General features: G+C 51.8%; 1 protein-coding gene and 1 long non-coding RNA gene across 2 annotated transcripts; both read left to right on the top strand.

The window, feature by feature from the left end:
* Window positions 1–55: 55 nt before the first annotated feature.
* On the top strand, window positions 56–2,588 carry HAND2 (heart and neural crest derivatives expressed 2). The gene is made up of 2 exons (XM_015861828.3): window positions 56–1,242; window positions 1,755–2,588. The coding sequence occupies exons 1-2, from the start codon at window positions 691–693 to the stop codon at window positions 1,851–1,853; spliced, it is 651 nt and encodes a 216-aa protein (XP_015717314.2). The 5' UTR covers window positions 56–690; the 3' UTR covers window positions 1,854–2,588.
* A 4,586-nt stretch (window positions 2,589–7,174) lies between these two features.
* LOC146761056 (uncharacterized) lies at window positions 7,175–22,718 on the top strand. Its single transcript, XR_014945338.1, has 2 exons — window positions 7,175–7,636; window positions 21,875–22,718. It is a non-coding gene; the product is annotated as an uncharacterized LOC146761056 (long non-coding RNA).
* The last annotated feature ends 2,643 nt before the right edge of the window (window positions 22,719–25,361 follow it).

The following is a 25,361-nucleotide window of genomic DNA, read 5'->3' as shown; positions in this document are numbered from 1 at the left end:
CAACCATTGGCGGTCGCCGCCTCTGACGCCATATATTAACCCGAGCGGCCCTAAACATGTAGCTGTCCATGGAGGTCGGCCCGGGGAGCCCTGCCAGTGCCCCGGGCCGCGCCGAGCCGAGCCCCGCCGCCCGCCCGATGTCCCAGCGGAGCGCCGAGCACTAACTGAGCCCCACGGCGCGGAGAGGAGCCGACCGCGGCCCCCGAGCGCAGGGGAGAGGGCAGCGGCAAGCGGGCCGGGGCGTATGGAGGGGGGCCGCGTGTAAGTACTACCCGGCCGGGCCGCCGCGGACTTGAGAGCGAGAGAACAGGGAAGAAAGAGGCGAGGAAGAGCCCGGGCTGGGAAGCCGAGTCCATTTGTCTGATCGACTGCTCTCCGTAGGGCTTTTTTTTTCTTTTTCCTTTTTTTTTTTTTTTTTTTTTTCCCTCTCTCTCGCGCGTGTGTGCGCGCTTCCTCGAAGACCCAGCCCCGGGCGAGGAGGAGGAGAAGGAGGTGGAGGCACAACGCATGAGCGGCGGCGGCGGCGCCTGGGGAGGGGGGATCGCTCGGGCAACCGCGGAGACTCCGCAGCAGCGCCCCATGGAGCGGCACTGAGGGCCGAGCGGTGCCGCCGGAGCGGCGGGCTGGGGCGGGCGGCGGGAGAACTTCGTTCGGGGCCGGGGGCGGGCCGGGGCGCGCGAGGCAGCGGCGATGAGTCTGGTGGGCGGCTTCCCCCACCACCCGGTGGTGCACCATGAGGGTTACCCCTTCGCCGCCGCCGCTGCCGCCGCCGCCGCCGCCACCCGCTGCGGCCACGAGGAGAACCCCTACTTCCACGGCTGGCTTATCAGCAGCCACCCGGAGATGTCCCCCCCCGACTACAGCATGGCTCTGTCCTACAGCCCCGAGTACGCCAACGGGGCGCCGGGCATGGACCACTCCCATTACGGGGGGGTGCCGCCCGGGAGCGGCCCGCCCGGGCTCGGGGGGCCCCGGCCGGTGAAGCGCAGGGGCACGGCGAACCGCAAGGAGCGGCGCAGGACTCAGAGCATCAACAGCGCCTTCGCGGAGCTGCGCGAGTGCATCCCCAACGTGCCCGCCGACACCAAGCTCTCCAAGATCAAAACCCTCCGCCTGGCCACCAGCTACATCGCCTACCTCATGGACCTGCTGGCCAAGGACGACCAGAACGGGGAGGCGGAGGCTTTCAAGGCAGAGATCAAGAAGACGGACGTGAAGGAGGAGAAGAGGAAGAAGGAGCTGGTCAGTGCCGCGGGACGGGGCGGGAGGGGCTCGTTGCGGGCGGCGGCGGGAGCTGGGGTTCGCCGAGGGGACGGGGGCGCGATGACCGCGGAGCCGGGCGGCCCGGCGGCGCCTTCGCGTCGGAGCTGCCCCGCGACCTTCAGAGGGAGGTCCCTCTTCTCCCATCCCAGCTTCGCGTAGGGCCTCACGGCGAGCTCGGGCCGCGTTCCCCCGAGTTTCGGAGGCTGCCGTTGCGCCTCAGGCCCGACCGTGCGGCGCGATGCGGCGCGGTCCCGGAGCCCCGAGGGCTCCCGAGCGGCGAGCCCCGCTCTCTCCTCCCGCAGAGAGGCCGCCCCGAGAGCAGCGCCCCATCCCCGCAGCGCGGAGGCCCCAGGCCGAGCGGCGTCTGCTCGCAGATTTCTCTCTCGAGCCGCGGCCGGGACGAGCCAGGAAGTCAGGAATTTGCCTAATCTCGTTTCTCCTCTCCCCGCTTTGTTTCTCTCTCTCTCTTCCTTCGCATCCTGTCTCCCCAGAATGAAATCTTGAAAAGCACAGTTAGCAGCAGCGATAAGAAAACCAAAGGGCGGACAGGCTGGCCGCAGCACGTCTGGGCGCTGGAGCTCAAGCAGTGAGCGCAACGGGGGCCCTGCTCGGCGCACCCCGAGGACTCTCGCGTTCGGAACCATCCCGCTTATTTATGTGCAATTTCTCCCCCACCCCCCTAAAATGTGGATATTTGAAGGAGAGGGAAAAAGCATTCCATAGATGGCTATGAAGAAGAAACTCCGGCTTGGTAAGGGGTAATAACGTCTCTAATCGTTTCGTGAATGTTATTTGCTCTATATAAAACCCACGGGGAAAAACAGAACCGTAGAGAAGAAGAAAGGAGAGGAAAAAAAAACCCAAACAAACCAATCCCTCCCTGGCATTAGTGTGTATGTGAAGTGTATCTTTAATACTTGGCCGTTTGGATATAAATATTCCTGGGATTATAAAGTTCTATTTCAACAGAAGCAGTTGCACCCGCGTTCGGTCGGCTCCGTATTTCGTGTCGTGATTTTGTTGTGATTGTTCGGTATTCTGAGATGTTTTTTCGGCAGTTATTGGTTATGTGCACTTCCGTCCATAAGGGAAAAAGTGGAATCTAATTAATATTGAAGGTGTAAGCGTTGTAAGTACTCAATAAACCACTGTGTGTGTTTTTTACAAAAGAAAAAAGAAAAAAAAAAAAAAAGAGAGAGAGGGTGGGGAAAGAAACCCAAATCTTTTTATGTTTTATACCTCAAAATGTTTTGAATAACAGCGTTGTTTATGGCTTTTTTTCATAATATTTAAAATATTCGGAAGTAAACTAAATTATAAAGATGGCTCCGAGGTTCGTTTTTAACCCAGTGCCCGATTGAGAGGAGGGGGTGACGGACGGTTCCCCCCACCCTGTGCCTGCAGCGTTTATCGGGCGGGGGCTCCACGGCGGGGCCGGAGGCTGCGGGACGCGGGGGGGTTCTGGCTCTTCTCTATGCCCCGCTGGCCCAGGTAATCCCGTACAGAGCAGAGAAGAGGGATCAGGGCCGGAGCTTTGCGTGGGATGGGGATTTACAATTTGCTGCGGTGAGCTTAGTGTTATTAACTTAGTGGTTCTTAAAGCTTTCACGAATTACATAGCTTTTTTTTCAGCCCCCTCCGCCTCTTTCGTGATAAACCTCGGCTTGGTATCGTTGCTCCCACTAAACCCGTGCTGGCTCTCTCTGCAGGTCCTCGGCCGTGTGCCCGTCCGCGCCCGAGGAAGTGGCTCCCGCCGCCCCCGACCATGAGCGGAGGTAGAGGTGCGATTGCCCGAGCCAAGATCAGGGCGTACCGCACCGGCGCTGGGGAGGTTGCGGGGTTACGACAACGGGACCAAAGGGCCGTGCCCTCTTCCCGGCGGGTCAGGCTGCCCGGCCGTGCGTTTCGTCGTCGGGCCGTGTTTACAGCCACTTGCCTTTGTTTGTAGCACTTGCGGCGAAGACTTTTCCCATTCTATACTTTGCCCTGCCTGCTAGAGGCAGGGCTGAAAAAGCAGAGGGTTCTGCTGCCCCCAGCCCCAATCCCCTTTCTGCCCTCCCAGTCAGTCTTCGTCTCTATCCAGGGTACAGGGCTGAGGCCGGGAGCTGCCCTCTCCGGGATTTACCGATCCGTAATTCTCTCCTCTTCAAACGCTCATTTTTCAGCCCTGGGAGTCCCCGTGGACGTGCTAAGAAGGATCTCTTTTAATTGCTCTGCAGTGAGGATGTTACCGTTTTCTCAGGAACAGTCCACGAGAGCCCTAGACAGGCCGGAGCCGGCAAAAAGCTAAATGGGGGAGCGGGGTGGCAGAAGGTGAATTGATGGTAGCCGGGATGTCAGCGCCCCGGCCCCGCTCTGTGAAGCGGAGGGACTGATAAGAGCGTTATCCGCGGCCTCGGGGCAGCTGTGTGGAAGGTGCGTGGCAAGTTGCTGCTGTGGACCCGACCGTAGGCAGCCCAACCACTCTGCAGTATTTCCGTGTGATGCGGTGCAACCGGGTGGGTCCAGCCCGGCTTTGCTCGCGGCTTAACGCTCACTTCTAGACCAAACGAGGTTTGGTTTGGTTTTTCCCCACGTTGTAAAGAAGCAGCAGTGCTCCCGGCCGGCCTCTCCTCGGCACCCAAAGCCCACCGCTCCTTTGGCGGAGGTGCAGGCCGAATCCCGACCGCTGTCTCCCGAGGCTGCCCCGTGTGCTCCCCGTCTGTGGGACGTGCATCTGCCAGTGGGGCAGATCAGCTCAATAACTGCGATTTAAAATTCGCTGATTAATTTTTGTTGTGTGTTTTTCTTGTTTTTGGTTTTTGTCTTTTTTTTTTTTTTCCCACCCTCTCATTTTCAGGAGCTCTTCCGTACGTCAGCAGATGATTGCAACGGTTACAGCTAATTTGCTTTTTGTTATCACAGCGTTGCGACGGGCTCCCTTCTTCCCAAGCCGCAGACACCCCCAGAACGAGCGCCGGGACATCCGCGGGCTCTGTACGGACATAAACACGCCCGGCGGATGCCACTGAGCCGAGGCTATCCCCAAAGGTGGGCGGGAAGGAGGGGGAGAAGGTTTATAATAAAACCTCGAAGCAAAATATCCTCCTCCCGCGCTCGGAAACTCACCCTTAATCCTCCTCCTTCACACGTACCGCACGGCGGTCGCAGAAGCGCCCAGGAGGAACTTCCAAGCAGCGATGGGAAGGAAACGCATTCCGCGCTCCTGAAGGCATAATCCCCTCTGCTGTAACGAGGGGCTTATCGACGCTTTGCATTTTGTTATTATTTTTTTTTTTTTTAATTTGGAGTACGGTTTTTTTTTTGTTTGTTTGTTTTGGTTGGTTGGTTGGTTTTTTTCCTGTTGTATTTTGTGGGCTTTGAAATACGCGCCTTCTCCAGCTAATTCCAATTTACTTTTTCCCCGTTTCTAATTGGGGTTTGTTGCTTCAGACAACGGAGATTAACGCGGGGCGCTTACCTGAACTATGCGTGCTCCCATTAACTGTAGCCAAAGGACGTGGGGCCGGGCCGGGGCTACCCGCTGCCTCGCACCCCATCCCGCCCCGTAGCCGTGTGTGTGTCTGCCTCTTCTTTCCCAGAGCCCTCCACCTTCATTTTCCCCTCCCGAAGTAGCCGCTTTGATAATCCGATGGTAGAGCGTTGATTACAAATTTATTCTCGGATGCTGTGTAAGTCTTTATATCTGCTATTAGAGCCATCTGGGAACGATTAGGATCTCCCTTCCCCCGGCCCTGTTGCCTCTATCTCGCGGCGCGGAGCAGAAGCCGCACTGACGTCACGCGGCCCGCAGCCATCCCCGTGCTGGGCGACATCCCGTCGGTGTTCTCCAGGCCCGGCCCGGTAGCGGTGCGGTGCCGCGTTCCGAGCCCGGGGCTTCTCCGCCACCGGCCGAGAGCTTCTTTGGCCCCGGGAGACTCAAGAACAAAAGCCGCTCTTGTAATCGGCCTCTCCCCCCTCTCCTTTCAGCCCCCGGCCAGGCGCTGGCTTTATCTTTTTCTCCCAGCGCGGGTGCTCGCTTCCAAAGCAAACATCGGGCCAGGTAGATTTCCACCTTATGTCCCGGCAGCTGTTTCCTAAGTGCCGCGCTTACGTGCGGGCAGCTGCAGGCTCCTGGCTCGCTGGGAAGTTGGGCTGCTCCCACCAGAACGCGCTGCTGCTGCCAGGAGATGGCCTTGCACCTGCTGCTACACCCTGCCGAGTCCTGGCTGGTTGGAAGCCTGACCGGCTCGAGGAGCAGGCGATAGAACTGGCTTTATCATTAGGACCAGAGGGAACGGCCTCAAGTTGTGTCAGGGGAGGTGCAGGTCGGTTATTAGGTAAAAATTATTCTCAGAAAGAGTGGTGATGCAGTGGCACGGGCTGCGCAGGGAGTGCTGAGGTCACCGTCCATGGAGCTGTTCGAGAAACGTGGTGATGTGACACCGAGGGACGTAGTTTAGTGGTCAGGGTGGGGATGGGTTGGACATGATGATCTTAGAGGTCTCTTCCAACCCTAATGATTCCTCGATTCCAAACTCAGCGGGACCCACACACAGTGCCACGCTTCTTTTCCCAAACTTTTAACTTTATTGTTCTGTACGTTTCATGACACTCTCTCTGGTCACCTCCCCCCGAGGCGATCCCAGCAATACCTCCGCAAGGCGACCCGAGCCCTCGCCCGCTGCGCCGCCGCCGCTGCTGCAGCCAGGGCGGGGCGGTGGGAGAGAGTTTGGAGCCGTCTGCAAGAAACAGAGATAACGGCAACCCCTCCGGCTGCAGGGTCACATTCTCCGGGTAAAAAAACCTTTCCTTTCCAGGAGAAAAAGAATATAATTTTTAAAACCACTCTCGTGATCCTAAAATAATAATAATAACAACAAAAAAACGAATTAAAACACGCGCTTCCATTTCTTTGTTCCAGCAAAATAAAATGAAATAAAACAAATCCCCCTAAGATTCGGCAACGCTCGGCTGTGTCTGTGTGTAATCTCGAAAGGAAAGGGAACGTTTCCTTTGTGACTTGGTAATGCTGCGCTCCGCTTCCCATCCCATCGCTCCCACCGGCACCCGGATTCGGGCAAGGGATAGAGGTGCAAAACCAAAACAGCGAAAGGAAAGGAAAATATAACGCCATGGAACGAAACCGAGCCGGAAAGCCCCAATAGGTCCCAATGTGACACGGTGCGGCCGGGAGCGGCCGTGTGCGCAGAACAATGGGAACGGAGCGGAGCGGCTCCCATCGGTGGGTGCCGTGCAGACGAGACAGGGACCCTGAGTTGCCCGAAGGATTCGGGAAAGAAAGATACAGATGTATATTTTAATGCATAGCGGAGAGGTGGTTTCCTGGCCGAGTACATTGAGAGAACATGTGGAGGTAATGGGAGGACGACTCTCCTATAGGGGTCCCTACTCGCATGCCATATGTGGCCATAGGCTAAAACAGCTGCGTATGGTGAGCTTTGAAAAAGCCAAACAAGCGTGCAAACCCGTGGCAGCTTTCTAAAATGAGCCTAAAAGACAATGAAATGTTCTGCCAGAAAGTACAGGAGGCGGAAGAGATTAAAAATAATCATAATATCGGTCCGCCCTCCACCCCATCCCAGCCCAGAGCCCGCGGCTCCTCAGATTTGTGGGAGCGCTGCCCGGAGGGGGACCTCGCAGCGGGGCGGGGGGGCAAAGCCGAGAGCGGCCCGGCCCTGAGTCTCTGCCATAGTGAAGCTCTCACAGAGCAGCGCGGTAATTATCCAAAGTCGTAACTGTCTCTGAAATTATTCATTAAAGTCATTCTCGGCCATCTCACGGCGCCCGCGCTTACATGTACGACCTTTGCAGCGGCAGGGCGTGCCATCGCCCCTCGCCCCGGCGGTGTGCTCCTAATAGCGGGGGGGTGGGGGGGGGGAGGTTCGGGGGGGCTGCTCCTCGTCCCGCTAGCGGTGTTCGGCTGCTCGGGGCTCGGCCGGTTTCCCTCTTTTGGAGGAGGCGCGCGGTGCAGCCCGGCAGACACCCTGGGAGCGAGGAGGGTATTTTGGGGAGTTGCAGTGTTGTGCGGAAGATCATGTCTGTGCCCTGTGGTGCTGTCAGCAGTGACAGATCCCAGACGCGGCCGCTACTGTATGGCAGATTGAGTTTCTCAGCAGAAAACTCTCCCTCCCTCCCTCCCTCCTGAACGTCTTCAAAAACCTTCTCCAGATACTGCGGGTCACTTCGGCTCCAGCGGAGAGAGAAAATGGGAAAAAGCCTTCCCGGTCTCCCACCTTCTCTTCCTCCAGCCGGTTCTTCTTGGGGCGCGGGGGGGCCGTGCCCCACCCTCCCCCCTTTCCCCCCCGTCGGGGTGTTCTCAGCTCCCCGATCGCCTCCAGTGCGCTCAGAGCCCGCAGCGGGACGTCTTCAGGTAAGCGGGGGGCGGAAAGAACGGGGGCATTTCTGGGGTTGAGGCGGGGGGGGGGGCACTCCGGAGCTCGCCCCTTCCCTGAACAACGTCTCGCTACCCGGCGAGAGTTGAGCAGGGGGGGTCGGACGGTGAGAGGCTGCCGCTGATTCGAGCATGGCCGGGAACGGGGGGAGCTGCGGAGAGTGGTGAGGTGCCCCCGGCCCGACTCGGCCCTACCGATGCCGCAGTCTCCCGGTAGGGAAAGCTCAGCGCCGGGCCGGAGTGGGATGAGGGACCCGCGGCTGCCGCCCGGTCTACGGGCAGCCGGGAGGGAGTGGGGGTGGGAGGGGGGGTTAGAGAGAGCGAAAGACTGGAGGGAGAGCGGGCGGGGCGCGAGGAGGACTGGAGGGGGGCTCCGTTCCTGGCACGGCCGCCGGGAACCCCCGCCTCCATCTCGTCCGGTCTCCGCCGCTGCGGCGAGGAGTGAGGGCTGCAGAGCGGCTTCCGCGGAGCCCCCCCCTGCGGCACAGTGCCGTCTCAGCCCTCGGGCCAGGCGATCCCCGGGCACACGGTCTCCTCGACGGGACGATCCCACCTCCCCCCTGCATATGCTTCATGTGAACGAGTCCTGCTATCCTCTCTCGCTCTCGGCCTTTCCTTCTTCAGATGAAGTGAAAAGCTTTAATTCTACCGCCCTCCCAGCCCTCTCCCCTCTCTCTCCCTCCCTCCATTTTTTTTTTAATTTTTTTTTCTTTAAGCCTTTGCCTTTAGCAGAAGTGTAATTGTGACCCCGGCTGATCCGCAGAGCCTCCTGTTGGGAGCAGTTAGCTGTGGATGCATTAGGCCGAAAGACCTCCCAAGTGGTGGTGGCCTGGGTGTCACAGGCAGGGACTCTGCACATTGTCCGCTCCTTCCCATCAAAGTCCCCGGCACCGCGGAGCCACAGTTCGGCGGAGCTGGAGAATAGGAAACAACCTCACCCCCCCTTCCCCAGCCCCCCCCTCCACCGACCCCGCAGCGCCGCGATCCTCCTTCGGACGCAGAAACGTAACGAACTTTTTCATAACTTCAGCTCCACGGTGTGATTTACATTTCCGGCCGCTCTGTCAGAGGGGCAGGAATTTACGGCGTGATAAAAACACGTTTACAGCACCAGAACATGCTCCGGTGGTGTCTCGGTGTGCAGGGAGATTTTAAAAGAGGACACACACGAGAAAGAGGTCTTTTCTCTGCCTTTTTCCCACCGCGGCTTTCTGAAGAGACAAATGGGTTCGAACTGCAGTGTACGCAAAAAGAGCGGTGGACGCGGGCAGAACTGAACGCGAATGGAAGGGTGGGATCAGCCCCGGGCTTTTGTTTTTATGGCATGTGATCTGTGGCCGCGTTTCTCCCTTTTCTCCGCCGCTTTTGTTCCGTGGTTGCTTCCATTTCCGTGCGTTGGGGCCGAACCCCGTCTGCCGTGCCCCTCGGAGCTCTCCCGTTCGATTTTGGCTCCATTGTATTCGAACTATTTATTCTGCTCCGTAACTCACGTGTTTCCCCGTTGCCGTCAGCCGAGAGGCTCCGGTGGCATTTGCGAATGGGCAGAGTCCTTCATTCAGCACTAATGGTACCGACCCGATCCGGGCTGTGGGCACCAGAGGGCTCTCAGCACGTTAAGGAGATGTGAATTTGGCAAACAGTTAGGGATGGAAATGATCAAACGACTCAAAAGAAAGGGGGGAAAAAAAATGGAGAAGAAGAAAAAAAAAAAGCGATGAATAAACCACACGCAGCAGTTGCTGCTTTCCTGACGTTGATAATTATTTACACCTGATTCATAGTTTACTCCAGTCACGGTTTCAAATGCAAACCTTTAAAGTGTTTAATTCTTTCCAGTGTTCTGGCATAGAGACGAAAAGGAAAAAGGAGAGCCGAGCGAAGCGGCGAGCAGCGGCTGTCCCGGGACGCTCCCGTGGGCTCCCGGCCGCACCGGGCCGCGCACCCAGTCGGCCCTCCGCTACCTTTGCTAAACGGGCAGCAGGGCTCGGCCTGACCGTGTGGCTGTTGAATCTTTTTGGAGCCATTTTCTGTAGCTGCATGTGTCAGAGGGGTGGGACGAGGGCTCCTCTCTCCCCTCTAGGCAGCCCCGGGCTCTGCTCCCACCCGGTGCCTGTCGGGTCGGGGGGACCTGCAACAAAACACTTCCCGGACGCGTTTTTGTAACGCCATGGGGACCCACCAGGTGACCGCCCCGTGCCGCACAGCGAGCCGCTGTTCCTGCCCTCCGCTCCGGCTGCGGGAATCGGAGCTCACGGGGGTGGGTGAGGGCATCGCCCCGCGTCACGGGGCTCAGCTCGCGTTTCCCTGCGGGCTCTGCTCCCTCTCGCGGGGCACCTGGTGGGGACGGCCGGCTGCTGGATGCAGAGAGCCGAGGGGTGGCTGGAGTGCGGCGATGGGATAGGAGTATGAAATCATTAAGGCTGGACGTATCGCGCTGGGTACGCAGAGGCGAGGAGGCACGTCGACTGCGAATCGTTTCTCTGCTGAGGTCAATCTATTCAAGCGTGAGCTCAGCAATACTGTTTTATTTTGGTTTTGGTGGATGATCATGTCGATAGATGTCAATCCTACGATACTGTGAGTTGCATTTTCAGTGAAGTGCTGGCGCTTCATTATCTGCCTGGGAAACGAAGTTATTTCTGACCTGTGCAGCTCTACACACATACACCATGCACATATGCACACATACACACACCATACACACATACACACACCATATGTACAACTGTACCCCGACCGAGTGCAGCTCATGGAGGACGGGCAGCACAGTTTGCACCAAAGCATCTCGTTAAAACCATCGAGATAACAGAGGTTGAAACCTGATAATGACACAGAATCCATTCGGACAGAGCCTAAACCGTATAAACATAGGAAGTGTTTAAAACCTCAACATTTCTCCGTTGTTTCTTTTGATTCTAAATAGACAAAAGTGTCGTTTTATTTCATAGTGCGTGTATATGGACGCATGAACCTATGCCCCCGAAGAGAGCTCTGGCACCTGCTGTAAGCTCCGGAGCAGGAGACCACAGCGCAAATGCTTTTTGCGTTTATGAATAATAAACGCTGTTGGCGAAGGAATTTCTCAGCAGAAATGCTTCGCTAAGCAAATGCGCTGCGAAAATATGCTGGAGGCTGAATTCGTCTTAGAGTGGGTCCAGAACCCGGTCGGATTCATCCCATGTTTCTCAGGCTGGACACACCCGAATAGACCCCTGGATTTTTTTAGTAGTTATTATTATTACCATTATTATTTTCCTTAAAATCTGAAGGAACGGCTTTACTGAGAGTACTTGGGTTTATTTTTACTAGCTGAGTAGCAGGAGGGGAAGATCGGTAATAGGGCTTGAGGGGATAGACGGGGAATATATATATATCTGTATATATATATGTACTTTTCAAAGGGGAAAAAAAGGACCGCTTTCCATGTTCCAGATCCGGGCAGCTCGACTGCACGGAGCTGCTCCCCGTGCCCACGGCCCGGCCCTCCCCTGGCAGAGCGCTGCCATCCGCGGCCGTGGGGCTGAGGGAGCAGCGATAATGGTTTTCCCCGCAGATGTTGTCCCGGTGTTTAAAGGACCGAATCTCGACTTCCAGGCGCAGCTGCGGGATGTTGTATCCTATCAATTCATAACAAGGAGGCATTCTGGAAAGCCTCGTAAGAATATTTATTTTAAAATGTGTGCTGAAAAGATATATGCCGGGGGGAGGGGGGGACAGGGTTGGGCGCCTTCAGTTTTGTTACAAAGCCAAAATGGCACAGTTCGAGTTGTGAACAAATGGTTTCCAGAGAACAGCTCTTTGCTCTTTCTTTTCCCTGCAGAAAGTTTGTTTGAAGTTCCCAGATTTTTAAATGTTAAATAATATTAATACCAAAAAGAAAACTTCGGGGCTTCTTGTTTTAATTTGGAAGGGCCGGCCTGTGCTGCTCTTTTCCTTTTTTCTCTCTCTTTCTCTCTTCCTTTCTTCCTTTATTTATTCCTTTCTCTCTCTCCCTCTTCCTCTCTTTCTCTTTCTCTCTCCTTTCTTTCTCTCTCCCTCTCTTAATCTCATTTCTTTCTTTCTCTCTCCCTCTCTTAATCTCATTTCTTTCTTTCTTTCTTTCTTTCTTTCTTTCTTTCTTTCTTTCTTTCTTTCTTTCTTTCTTTCTTTCTTTCTTTCTTTCTTTCTTTCTTTCTTTCTTTCTTTCTTTCTTTCTTTCTTTCTTTCTTTCTTTCTTTCTTTCTTTCTTTCTCTCTCTCTCTCTCTCTCTCTCTTTCTCTCTTTCTCTCCTTTCTCTCCTTCCCTTCCTTCCTTCCTTCCTTCCTTCCTTCCTTCCTTCCTTCCTTCCTTCCTTCCTTCCTTCCTTCCTTCCTTCCTTCCTTCCTTCCTTCCTTCCTTCCTTCCTTCCTTCCTTCCTTCCTTCCTTCCTTCCTTCCTTCCTTCCTTCCTTCCTTCCTTCCTTCCTTCCTTCCTTCCTTCCTTCCTTCCTTCCTTCCTTCCTTCCTTCCTTCCTTCCTTCCTTCCTTCCTTCCTTCCTTCCTTCCTTCCTTCCTTCCTTCCTTCCTTCCTTCCTTCCTTCCTTCCTTCCTTCCTTCCTTCCTTCCTTCCTTCCTTCCTTCCTTCCTTCCTTCCTTCCTTCCTTCCTTCCTTCCTTCCTTCCTTCCTTCCTTCCTTCCTTCCTTCCTTCCTTCCTTCTTCCTTCCTTCCTTCTTCCTTCCTTCCTTCCTTCCTTCCTTCCTTCCTTCCTTCCTTCCTTCTTTCCTCCTCTTTCTCTGCAGATTTTTTTCTTTCCTTCTCCCGTTTGGAAGCTCCATTCAAAGCTTGCGTTGGGGATATTGTTGTGCAAAAGAAAAATAAATAACACAATAACGAGAACAAGATTCTCCTTATCCTTGTTTATGACAGGTTCCATGGCAGAGCAAGTTTTTGCAAGTTAAAAGAAAAAGGCCTTGAGGAAAAAGGGAAAAGAAAGAGAGAGAGTGAGAGAAAGAGAAGGAAAGAAGTAAAGGAAGAAGGGAAGGAAGGGAAGGGCGGGGGGTGGGGGTTAAATAAAGGTAGGAAGGCAGGTAGGAAGGAAGGAAGGAAGGAAGGAAGGAAGGAAGGAAGGAAGGAAGGAAGGAAGGAAGGAAGGAAGGAAGGAAGGAAGGAAGGAAGGAAGGAAGGAAGGAAGGAAGGAAGGAAGGAAGGAAGGAAGGAAGGAAGGAAGGAAGGAAGGAAGGAAGGAAGGAAGGAAGGAAGGAAGGAAGGAAGGAAGGAAGGAAGGAAGGAAGGAAAGGAGGAAAGGAGGAAAGGAGGGAGGATTGAAAGAGCATTTGATAATGAGGCTTTGTCAGCTGCAGTAGCGGAGTGACGACACCGTTCAGGATCGGCTCTCCCCAACCCCGTGCGCTCGGGGTGACACCGCGCGGGGCCCCGAGGCCGTTGTTTGATGGCAGGGGAAAAATGCCACAACCAGAGCTATCGTTTGGCTGCGAGGGGGACCCGGAGCCCCGCTCTGTCCCAGCGCTGCCCGCAGCCCTCGCCCCGCACACGGCGGTTCAGGAGCTCGGCGTGGGGCATTGCCCTGTTTGATGGGGCTGCGCTGGTGGTGCTCGGCGCGCCGGGTCAGCGGCGCAGATGCCAGAGGGTCTATTAGGATTAAGTGACCTAATTAATCGCATGGCCATTAGCGGGCTTTGAAAGAAGGCAGTTTTCCTCGTTACCTCCTCCTCTGCCTCTTAACACGGGCAATTATTTTTAACTGTCCTTCAATCAGAGGTCGGAGGGGGGCTTTTTGTTCCCTTTTTTGCTTGCTTGTTTAAAGCCGCTCCCTGATACGCAGATTCCCAAGAATATCCAGGATCAGCCTTTTCTTACCGGGGTTCCTCGACGGCCACACGGAGCGGCCGCAGCCGCCCGACGGAGCGGGGAGGCCCCGCGGCACTCGGGGCGGAGCTGGGGACAATCCTGGCTTGGCCGTGTCCCGGTGCCCCTCCCGCTGAGGCAGGTAAGCGCCAGCCCTCTCCTGTGCGGGCGATGCGCGGGGGGGGCGTGCGAAGGTGGACGCGACTCAGCTCTTGGCTCCGGCGGGGACAACCCGAACTATTCCTTTACTTATTTTTATTTTTGGTACCGGGATTTAAGATTATGCCGTGAAGATGAAATATTCGCTCCGAGTTTATTCTGTCACCGATGACACTTAAAAAAATAGTAATTAAAATGCGATATAGGAGGTCAAAAAAGAAAAAAAAAAAGAAAAAAAGGAAAAAAAAAAAAAGGAAAAAAAAGCTGCCAGAGCGAGCTGGAAACAAAAACACGGCAGGTTTTTGGCCTGGGAGAGCATCTGCGGGGCTGGACTCGTGCCTTGTGCCCGGTCCCAGGGGCACCGCACCTGCCGAGGTGGGGCGGGTGCCAGCAGCGGAGGCAACGCGAGGCGTTCGCCGGAGGGGGAGGAACACCCCGGCCCGCCCGACTTGAAAAGACTCCACGTTCCCACCGCTTTTTCAATCCGTAATACTTTTCACACCCTGTTAGGACTTAATGCCGCCGAAGCCGCTAAACGCTTCCACGCCTGCAGGTAGGGACCGTCGGGGGCTGCGGTGTCGGGGGGACGGAGTTGGGGGTTGCGCGGCAGGGACCGGATACAGGATGGGAATTCTTTGAGTTCTCCGTGCTGGGAGAGCGCACATTCGGGCTGCCCGTGGGGTACGGGGAGGGGAACGGCCGGTTATCTCTTGGGGAGGGGCCGGGGGTTGTTGCCAATTTTGACTCCTTGCTAAGTAGTAAGGTGACTCGATGAGGGGAGGTCCAGATGCCAGCCCCGAGGTGAAGAGCTTACTCCGGTCTTGCTTGCAGTCGTCAGATTATTATTACTACTATTATTATTATTACTATTTCGGAAGCCAGGGGGGGAACTGCTTTTGGCTCCATGCAGAAGCCCGGAGCCTCTCCCCAATCCAGCAGCCGGGCGGGCTGGGAGCGGCGACGCGAACATCAGCAGAGCCGCCGCCGGGTGGCCGGGGCGGGCCCTCATTACAAGGTGCGACCCGCGGAGAGCTGTCACCGCCCGCAGCCGCAGGCATCCATCCGTCCGCGGGGCAGGTAACGGGAGGCTCCGGGGCTCGCCCTGCACCTCCCCAACCCCCGGGCGCCGCATTCTCCCCACCGCAGACGCACACCGAAACGGAGCTTCCCTCCCCCGGAGCTAAGCAGCTCTCGGAGAGAAAAGTGACAAAACCTCGGTGGCTAAAAACAAAGCGGTGCTTTTGGTTTTTAGAGTGCTTTTATTTTAGTTTAGTTGTCTTATTAACTTAATTCATTTCGTTCCATTTGCCTCCCCTCTTTATTTATTGCTTTGGTGCCGGCTCTTACCCTGAGCCCACGGCTCCATGCCTGGCTCTCAGTGGGGAGGGGGCAAAGAGTCTCACACGGCTGTGCGTGTGTGGAAGTAGCCGTCCAGATCTGCGCATTAATAGACATTAAATCAATACCAACGAATATATTTTGCATTATTTCAGTTGGCTTATTAAATAAGAGTGAATCAGCCCCGCAACTTGCCTTCATTTGCATCGTGAGCTCCGAGAGCTGCAACAAATCTCGTGTATTAAAGCATAAGCATAAATAATATGTATTTAAACAAGCATTTTACATATTAAACATATAGAAAACATATGATACATATAAACATGCATCAATGAACACGCACAGTGGGGATGTGATGTGATCGACGTGACGTGATACCATGCGTGCCCCCGCTCGAGCTCTGCCCCCCTCCCTTCACGCTGTCCTTGGGGGCGAGGATGTGATTTCCCTGCCCAGCGCCGCGTTGAGGTCAGGCTCAGGGAGAACCAGGTGGCCCCCGCCTGGCATGGGGAGCTGGTGGAACCGCCAGGCCGCAGAAGGTTGGTGGAGAGAAAGGAAAAGTTGGTGGCTTCCGAAAAGTATATTAGGGCTGGCTTTTCCCTGCAGAAATAAAGCTTATCACAGGTTGCAAGGAAAACCTGGAGTTATTGGCATGAAGGAAAATGCACGTATATACACGGGAAGGGAAGGGAAGGGAAGGGAAGGGAAGGGAAGGGAAGGGAAGGGAAGGGAAGGGAAGGGAAGGGAAGGGAAGGGAAGGGAAGGGAAGGGAAGGGAAGGGAAGGGAAGGGAAGGGAAGGGAAGGGAAGGGAAGGGAAGGGAAGGGAAGGGAAGGGAAGGGAAAGGAAGGGAAGGGAAGGGAAGGGAAGGGAAGGGAAGGGAAGGGAAGGGAAGGGAAGGGAAGGGAAGGGAAGGGAAGGGAAGGGAAGGGAAGGGAAGGGAAGGGAAGGGAAGGGAAGGGAAGGGAAGGGAAGGGAAGGGAAGGGAAGGGAAGGGAAGGGAAGGGGAAGAAAGGGGAAGAAAGGGGAAGAAAGGGGAAGAAGAAAGGAAAATAAAGGAGTGGGGAAAGGAGAGGAGAGGAGAGGAGAGGAGAGGAGAGGAGAGGAGAGGAGAGGAGAGGAGAGGAGAGGAGAGGAGAGGAGAGGAGAGGAGAGGAGAGGAGAGGAGAGGAGAGGAAAGGAAAGGAAAGGAAAGGAAAGGAAAGGAAAGGAAAGGAAAGGAAAGGAAAGGAAAGGAAAGGAAAGGAAAGGAAAGGAAAGGAAAGGAAAGGAAAGGAAAGGAAAGGAAAGGAAAGGAAAGGAAAGGAAAGGAGGGGAATACGAGAAAAAGAAAAAAAAAAGGAAAGGAAAAGAAGAACAGAGAAAAGAGAAAAGGAAAAAGTAAATAAAAAGGAAAAAGAAAAGAGAAGAAAAGAAAAAGGAGCAATCAGAATGGGAGACACCACTGGAGAAAACGGACAAACGAACCCCGGAATGAGGTCCCTTCTTGGTGCTTTTCGTTATTCCTTCCTTTCACAAGACTACCCCTTGTCTCCCGGCACAAGGACATCAGCTCAGCGCACTCGTTCTCAACATTAATGTGGCACTGACCGTGTCTTTCGAGAAGCACGAAAAAACGGGCATTTTCCCTACTCTCTCTCTCTCTCTTTTTTTTTTTCCCTTTCTCCTATAACTACAGAATAGAGAGGTGGATAAAGTCACCCATCCGTTCTTCGTGCAGCGTGCTCCAGACGATTACTTAGCTAAAAACAGAGCAAAAGTTAAACACGGAGCCACTAACAAAATGAAAGAAGAAATATAAGAACAAAGTCAAAGCAAACCAAAGGCAGCAGCTTTGGCTCTTCGTTGCTATTTTATTTCTTTATTTGTTTGTTTTCCGACGGTTTCCTTACACGAAGAGCGGGCACATAGCGGGACAGAACTGCTGAGCTCCGCCTGCTGAAGAAGGGGATTCGGGAGTGGGGGTGGGAGGTGGGGAATTTGCGTCGCGCTGCAGCACAGGTACGGGATCAGGAGCTCCCGCAGGGTGCGGCTGCCATCACCGCAGGGGCTGTCGCGGGGACGGCCCTGGGATGCGTCGAGCGGCGGCGTCTGGAAGAGCGGTGGGAGCGGGGAGCTCTGGGCTAACGGCGCCTGGGAAATAAGGGAGGGAGTGGGGGTGTGTGGGGGTGGAGTGGCAAGGGGGAGTGGGAGAAAGAAAAGAAGGAAAAACAAGGTGAAAAAAAAAAGGAAAAAAAAAAAGAAAACAGGAAAGAAAAATAATGATAAAAAAGAAGGAATAAAAAGAAAATAAGAGGAAAATAAGGGAAAAAGGAGAAAAGGGGAAAAAGTAAAAAAAAAAGGAGAAAAAGAAAGTAAAGGAGAAAAAGTAAAGGTAAAAGGAGAAAAGGAGGAAAAGGAGAAAACGGAGGAAAAGAAGGTGAAAAATAAAAGGTAATAGAAAAAAGACAAGAAAAAGAAGGAAAGAGAAAAACAAAACTGAAGAGAGGAAAAGGGTGAGAATAATAAGGAAAAAAGGGGGAGGAATGAAGAAAAGGGGGGAAAAGGAAGAAAAGGCAAAAAAAGGAAGAAAAGGAAAAGCGCCCTGTGCGCTCTGCAGGAGTGTCTAGCCAGGGTCGGAGCGGCGCTGCTGTGCGGTGCGGTGCGCGGGGCTGGCAGCGGCCGTCACCGGGTGAGGATCCGGCCCCGCGCCTTCCCATGAGCAGAACCCGACATCAAAGGGCACGCGATAGCAATGTGGAGCGCACATGGGCGGCTCACGAGCCCCTTCTGTCAAGCCACGTTTCCTGGTGCTCCCTGCCCTCCGCCCGGCAGCCCGAGCCCCCCGGACGAGCGGCAGCAGAGGCACGCCGAGCTCCGGGCGGGCCGCGCACCCGCGGCGTCCCGAAGCCATCCCGGGGAGCCGCCCGCTGCCTTTTCTCCTCCATGGGACGCGGGGACGAGCTGCGAGTTAATAGCCATTGTCATCCAGGGGTGGTTTCAATTATCTTTTGGGGCCTCCCCAGACTTAACTCATCTTCTGCCACTTTGCCTCGCAACCCGGGCTCCAGTCCAACATCTTTCTCCGAGGCAGCCTCGCAAGAGGCACCTCACCTGCTGGCAGCCACCGGCACCGCCAGCCTGATGCTCAGCCCGGCCGGCAGCCGTCGGGGCCCACATCCACCCGTTGCCCTCCTGCTCGGCCACTGCGTGTGGCCCCGGGCTCACCGACGCGCAGTGGGATGCGAGATGGGTTGTGATGGGAAAGCAAGGAGGATTTCCTGGCTCTGCACTGGCTGAGAGTGGAGGCAGGAACTGAAATTAAGACCATTCGGCTCTGCATGAGCATCCAAGAAACCAGTCTTATAAACATTTTTGTTCATAAATTAAAGAAAGTTTCTATTTAGGGTGGAACCAGGAGTTTGTGCCATATCCTAAAGACAATATATTGCTACAACTCTTCAGAAATTTTTTCATTCCTTTGCCTCACGATGTTTGGGAGAATTATAAGCACAGAGCAGGAGGTGTCTGTCCTCTCTTTAACACGCTGCAGTGTGCAACGGTACATACTGCATATTTATGTATGCGTGCTCATTCCTCTTTGCCACAATGAATCTTGAGAAAAGCTTACGTGTTGCAATGGTTCTAAAACACAGTACTTAGTAAGGATCACTGCCATGCTTCACGCTGTCTACACCCAGAGAACTCCTATGACATAACTGAGACACGAGTCCAGATCACAGAGGCGCCATCACTGGGGATTAGGTGGAAATCTGGTGTTTGAATGCAAAATCTCTCTTTCATGTTGTTTTTACCACGCAATCCTCAGAACCAGGGAAGGCTCTGAGGTGCCTGAAGCTCTGCTGCACACATGCACTGAAGCCTTTTGCTCCTGACAGGGCTGAGTACATATCTCACACCTAACCCCATCCGGAAGCACAGACAAAGCATTCCTCTTCCCGAGGGGCTGCAGGGCCATGCATGTGTGAGACACGCTCATGCAGGCAGGCTCTGAAAGCAGTGTGGTGGCACTGCAGCACAGTGGGATGAAGTGGTGGGAGCAGGAGGTGTGATCCCTCAGAGGCACCGGGACAGAGTGGACATGGGGTAAGCATTGCTGGTATAAGCATACTGCTGGAGACCCATAGCATATCTGTACTGCTCAGTGTGGGAGAACCCGAAGGCACAACCCCACACACCTCCCGCCAATGGGGCTACTGGGATTTCTGCTTGAATAAGAAATGGAGCGTGGGCTCCAAAAAGTGACATTTTAAAGCAGCCTAAACCACATCTTCCTTCTGTGCATGTCAGTGCAGCCTGTCAAAGCCATTTGTTCCCATAAATCTTTTAAGAGTCCAGCGATGGTGCTGAAATGGAAGTCTCAGCTCCCTGTGCTGGCAGCCACGCTGATGTTTCCTAGAATCTGCAGAGCTGAGTGAAGGAGGGTGTTGTGGGGATGTTCAGTTCCTGGTAAAAACAAAAAGGGAAGAGGAAGCACAGCACTGCGTACCCAGGGCCTTAATCCCCCCCAGCCCCACCCCCTATAAATTTAACCACACAATTTGTAATCATTCATAGCAGTTGGAATTGTCTTGAGTTTTAAAAGGCTTTTCTCATTAACCAACCCTTTATTCCTTGCAAAGCACATTATTGATCTTAATATGCAGAAAATACCATCACTAGCATAATGTCTGTGCCGTTTTTGTTGAACAATGAGAATTGATGAGGTTTGGCAGGACATTAAAATATTTAACATTATAGCTTTGAGAAGACTTTTATGTGCCTGTAGTAATAGGAAAATCTTTTAACAGGAAAAATGTTTTCCTCTGCTTCACTACAGTCTTCAGTGAGGGGCTGATTCTGTTTGTACTAAACCCAATGGGAGGTTTATTACTGACTTCAAAAGAGAGGAGAGGAACTCCAGTTTGGAAAAGCACTGCTAGAAGTAAATCTGAGCCTTCTGGTCATGTGACCAGTGCCATTTAAATTAGCATGTTGTTACACTCCCTGGGGCTGGGACCTTCGAAGGGCTTTGCCTCAGGATATGATGGAGATGCCAAGAGGTGGCTGTGCAGCTCCTCACCAACCCATCATTTAAAGGCACACATGATGGTTCAGGTGCCATCTAGGGACAGCTATAAACTGATGTTCCTTGCCTCAAAGAGTCTCCTTCTGAGGCACATTTTGTTATAACTGCTCAGTTTTTCTTCTTTTGCTGTCCAAAACCCTAAAGACTGCATTTTAACTCAGGCAGTGTGGCCGATTTTCTGTCTTTACAGCTTTATTTGCAGGGTACAGAATTGAGGAGAAGTTGTAGAGTAGAGGAGAGAGCATTCAAAAAACAGACCATTACTTCATAGATTTTTACAAGACCTGAACTGGTAACTGCCACAGGGAAAGCATATCTAGTTCACTTCTTTGTCCATATGGACATCTGCAGGCACTCCTCCTGCCTGAGAGACTGAGTGCTGCCCTGGCTGACACACACCTGCAGTGAGTTGTCCTTGCATTCAAAGTTCAGTGACTGCTAGGAAGGAAGAAAAATCCTTAGGCTAACTGGGCAGCTTACAAGAAAGCCGTGATGAAAAGGAAAGTGAGAAGTCTACACTTATCCTTGTTTTTCAGTAGTTAATTTATGTGAGGGCACTGTGAACATTTGTGCACACAGAGCACCGAGAGACCTGGTTCAGTGGGCACGGTGGTGATGGGCTGGCGGTTAGACTACATCATCTTTGTGGATCTTCCAAGCTTAATGATTCCATGATTATAGGATTTTAGGATCCCTTCCATCACTTCTTTAAAGGCTCTAAGGGTAGAGCTCGAGAACCTATTCTGGCCTCTAAAAAAAGCCCTAGTAGTGATTCCCAAACTCCATTTTAACAATGATCCTCACTCCCGAGGTGAGAAATTTAATTATGAGCCATGTGTTATTTGTGAAGATCGGATTTACTCTGTCATTTGAAATCTTCCCCTCACCCCTTAGAGGACAGCACCTCTTAAAAATGCCAGCAGGAAAAGAACAAAATGTAGGACTGGTATCCAGTGATCATATTTATCCCTGTACATAACATGCTCAAACACTGGGATCTTTTAATAGCTTTTTCCATATTGGACTCTTTGTTTGGATGTGGTTTTCCTGATGTATCCTAGTAACATGTTTAGTTAATTTATATTGTGTGTATGTGTAGACAGATATACACACATCCATATGTATGCACACACATAGTCCTCATTAAGTAAGTGCTAAACCTCCCACAGCAGAACCAGGTCCAGAGGGCAGTCGGGTTGGAAGCAAGGAGTCTGCTCCCTTTGCTCCCTGGTCCCACAGGCACCGCTTCAGGGGCACATGCAGCCCCCACAGGAGTCTGGCCCCTGTGCCTCTGGAATGAAGGTTGCTGTGATGTGGGATGGGAACCATAGCTTAACATGCAGTGACTGAAGGGATGGGCTCAGCAGCCACTGTGGGGCGGGAGGAAGCCCCCAATCCTCTACTGCATACACCCCCATTCCCCCATTTCATGCGAACCCAGTTCTCCATTGCATCCACAGAAGCTGGAACCCCTGGCAGTCCCCGGTAGAAGAGGGACTGCTTGCATTTAAAGTGAGTGTGTATGGAGGTGGGAGGGGGAGGGGTTGGGGGGGTGGAAGGGCTCAACTCTTAAGTTGTTAGTGTATCCCAGCTGTTGCAAGGCAAACACCAAAATCAGAAATGTTTGGCACATGATGAGGGAGTGGTTTTCCATATTTCATAGTAAAACACAAGAGTATCTTAATTATTTTGTTAGGACAAGATTCTCAAAGGACTAAATCCTAGACTATCTTTGTTGCTATTAAAACAAAGAAGAGTTGGTTCTAGGGCCATGGTATGCACTCTCAGAATGGATGTGTACTCCCTATCTTTTTTTTTTTTTTTTTCCAGGCCCACATCTGGACTGAGGAGCAGAGATGATGGAGAGCAAGGAATCGGCTGCAAGCAGCCTGCTTCCCAGGCACTCCTGGATGGGTTGCCCCATGCTTGTGAGCAATGGTTTAGGACAGTGCTGTCAATAACACTGTGTTGTATGTAAAGCTGGGAGCACAGGGTCCCACACAGTTGTATTTCCTCAACAAAGCTCCCATTTGCCTCCAGGAAAATTCTGCCTATGTAAGGAGTTAAGAGCCATTGCTGGGAGCTAAGAAAAGAACATTATTAATTTACTCAGAGAAAGCCAGCAGCATTCTACAGTCTTGCCAAAATGAAGAGGAGATGGTCTGAGGTACATGTAGGGTGATTTTCATACCAAAGGAGAAGATCTCTTTAAGGTATGGTACCTTGCTGTAAAAGCGTGATCTGTGTTCCCTCCCAGATTTGAAAGGAGACTTTATAAACTCTGTTTTAGGCAACCTCCTATGTATTTTCTTAATTCCTAAGTTTGTGAGAAAATAGAAAAGGTCCCTTGATGTTCTTACACTCTCAATTATCACTTCATTGTAGATGTATTTCCTTAATGAAACATACAGTAAATATTGCACTGTAAAACCTGAAGCAATGTACTCAATATCTTTTGGAATTAAGAGGAAAAAACACAAGGCTGCAGAAAAGGCACTAATTTTTATTTTATCTAATAAAAATATTACTTGACTGCAAAGCCCTTTGCTTTATTTTCTCATTTATATTGTATATATCTGAAGAAAAATTCCTGCTGCATGTCATCTATCTAACACAAAAAACTGATGCTGTTATTAATAAGTTACAGAGAAAAATAAACCAGTTTGCACTTTGATTTCTATCGTTCCTGGTGAGTGATTCCTTTGGAATAAACATAACTCTAACACATGTAAACAACACAGGAAATTAATAACAAAATTCTTTGGATTTATTTCAGATGCCACATACTTTATGTAAATATATGTGGCTTTCAATTTCAATGATTTTCCAGTAAGTAATAAACTTTGCTCATTAACCTCCTTTTAAACTAAACATTTATTACTTTATAAGTGTTATTTCAACTAAATCAAGTGGATATGCTCAGCAAACGAACGCAACAGATCTGCTCAACCAGAGAAGCAAGACAGCTTATTTTCAGCTGGGCAAACTGAGTTCGTACTTCAGCTTCAAGGGGGTGGGATGCAGCCTAATTTGCTGACTTTCAGTGTTAAAAAAAGGTTGATAATACACATATATTTTAAAATAAACCTACATTTTCCTCATTAGCTTGGTGGTAGAAAATGGGAAAGATTCCACATGCTGAATAAAGTTACATATATCACTACCGTGAGCCTTGTGTTCAGTTTTTCACAGAACTCGTTTGGTGGAATGGTCAGATATCAATATTCTCTTGGTATGATGAGTGGGGTATCTTTTATATAAACAGAGTCCTCTTAAGTGCATGATTTTAAGAATATTAAGGCAGCAATGCTTTGCATTTTCTGTAGAAACAGGAAGAAAATACACAAAGAAACATTCTGCTTTCATATATAAAATCATGTGTTTGCTGAAAAGTTGTTAGCACTGGGCTTTGTGGAGGTGGCTCCATGCTCACTCAATCACAGGGGTGTAGAAGAAGCCCTGCCACACTGTGCAGGTTTGCTTGGGGACACAGCAGGACCCAGAAGGCCCCCCCTTGCCTGAGAAACTAGGAGCAAATTGGGACACTCAGGGGTGCACCAGAACCACCCACTTCTGAGCCCTAACTGGATAGAGGTGTTCAGCCAGCCTTAGCTCTTTTCCCACAAAAAAAGCCCAAGGAAAATAGTGGTGGCATGGTGCTGGCACCATGGGCTGCAGAACAGGGCCAGTGAGACACTGCCTTGCTCTGAGCATCTTGGATATTGGAACACAGCTGAGTATCCAACATGAGTGCTAGGCTTCTGGGTTTTATCTCTTAATGAGGCACAGGCTATCCTTGAGGGACACTGAATCATCACATTTCTCGAGCACCAGATTGCAACCAGCAGTGCTTATTTGAGGGACTGCCTTGTCCAGAAGTCTGCACAAGGCGATCTTAGCTCTGATTACAGAAGTCAAGCACTAAAATCTATTAACTCAGCTATAAGATTTTTCAGTTTCTTCTGTTTTTATTTTGTTTGGTTCAATTGGATTTGCTTCAGACATGACTCATTTCCACTTCCTGCATCTCCACAATAGTTCCTGCAAGACCCTTAGCCATGGAGCATGGCTTGCACCCACTTCAAACACAAAGCAAAGTCTTATTTCTATTTTGCAGACTGAGGCTTCATTTAAATTAAACGTGGCAGGCCAGAGGGTGTGCAGTACATGTTCTCGGTTCCCTTAGTAGACTGAAAAGAAAACTACAAAGGAAAAAAAAAGAGTGAAAGAAAGAAAAAAATACTCTGGATATATAAAGGGAGAAGTCAAATTCCAAAAGCTGTCAGGAAATAAAAATCTTCAGTCACAAATAAGTGACATTATCCAAATGAAATTGTAACATAGCATGGAAATGTGATGAAGAGTGTGGCTGGTATTCTCAATGAGGCTATAGACATGTATGTAAATATAATTAAATTGGGAACACATTAGAGGGATTAAAGAGATCTGCGTAGCACTAGAAGAAAGAAGCAGCAGATGTAACTGTTAACAATAAAGGAAGGGATTTCTGGCCAAAGTTCAAGGTTTTCTTGCACCCAAGCCCATTGTTGAGAAGGAATGGGGACACAGTAAATAACTTGTAGTGACTTGTAGATCCAACATCTTGCCGTTGTTGTTCATGATCTAGCTACCATTTACCAACATGCTGATTTTTATAAATGAGTTCCTTCAGCAAACACACAACACAGATGTACTTTCATCCAGGCAGCGTCACTGCTGTATTAAAACGAGATGCTGCAGTGTCTGCAACATTGGTGGTGACCAAAAAGTGCCGACAACTGAAGACACCCAAAAATTTCTGAACCCTGATTGGCAGGTTTCCAGCAACAGAGAGACCCAAACACCCACAAAGCTGATCTTCAGGCTTTAAAAGAGCCCCAGGCATCGTGCCATAGATAGGCCTCTCTCCATGAAGGAGGAAAGGCCTTACAGGCGAGCGCTCTGTCCTGGAGTGGAGTAAGTAAGGCTCAACTTGACAAACCTCCTTCCTTTTACTGGTCACCTGGGAAATACCCACAGCATTTTGACCAGTTTGAATGTGATGTTCTTGTCTGAACCTTGTGACCAGAAGCTTGACAGGTTAAGGAAGCATTTATTCAGTTTCCGGCATACTTCACCAGTCTTAACAGTGAATACCACAACATGACAACTTTAATTGAGTCAAAAACAGGAATGCTGGTGTGGATGATGGTGCTCTGTCTTACAGTGTGCATTATGGGAGTCTGTCTCTTTTGTTATTCAGTGAACCCTAAGGGCAGAAAGGATCACTGCACTGTCCCAGTGGAAGACAGAAACAAATACCAAATATCTCCTGTCC

Source organism: Coturnix japonica, chromosome 4, assembly GCF_054131305.1.
Source record: "Coturnix japonica strain WE chromosome 4, WE-NBRP24, whole genome shotgun sequence".
Lineage (NCBI taxonomy): Eukaryota > Metazoa > Chordata > Aves > Galliformes > Phasianidae > Coturnix > Coturnix japonica.
This window is presented reverse-complemented; position numbering and strand designations above follow the sequence as displayed.

Bases quoted from the DNA above. Each gene is read 5' to 3' on its own strand.
- HAND2 (XM_015861828.3), top strand. From the start codon at position 691: ATGAGTCTGGTGGGCGGCTTCCCCCACCACCCGGTGGTGCACCATGAG. The intron at 1,243-1,754 runs GTCAGTGCCGCG...CTGTCTCCCCAG, and splicing joins AGAAGAGGAAGAAGGAGCTG to AATGAAATCTTGAAAAGCAC.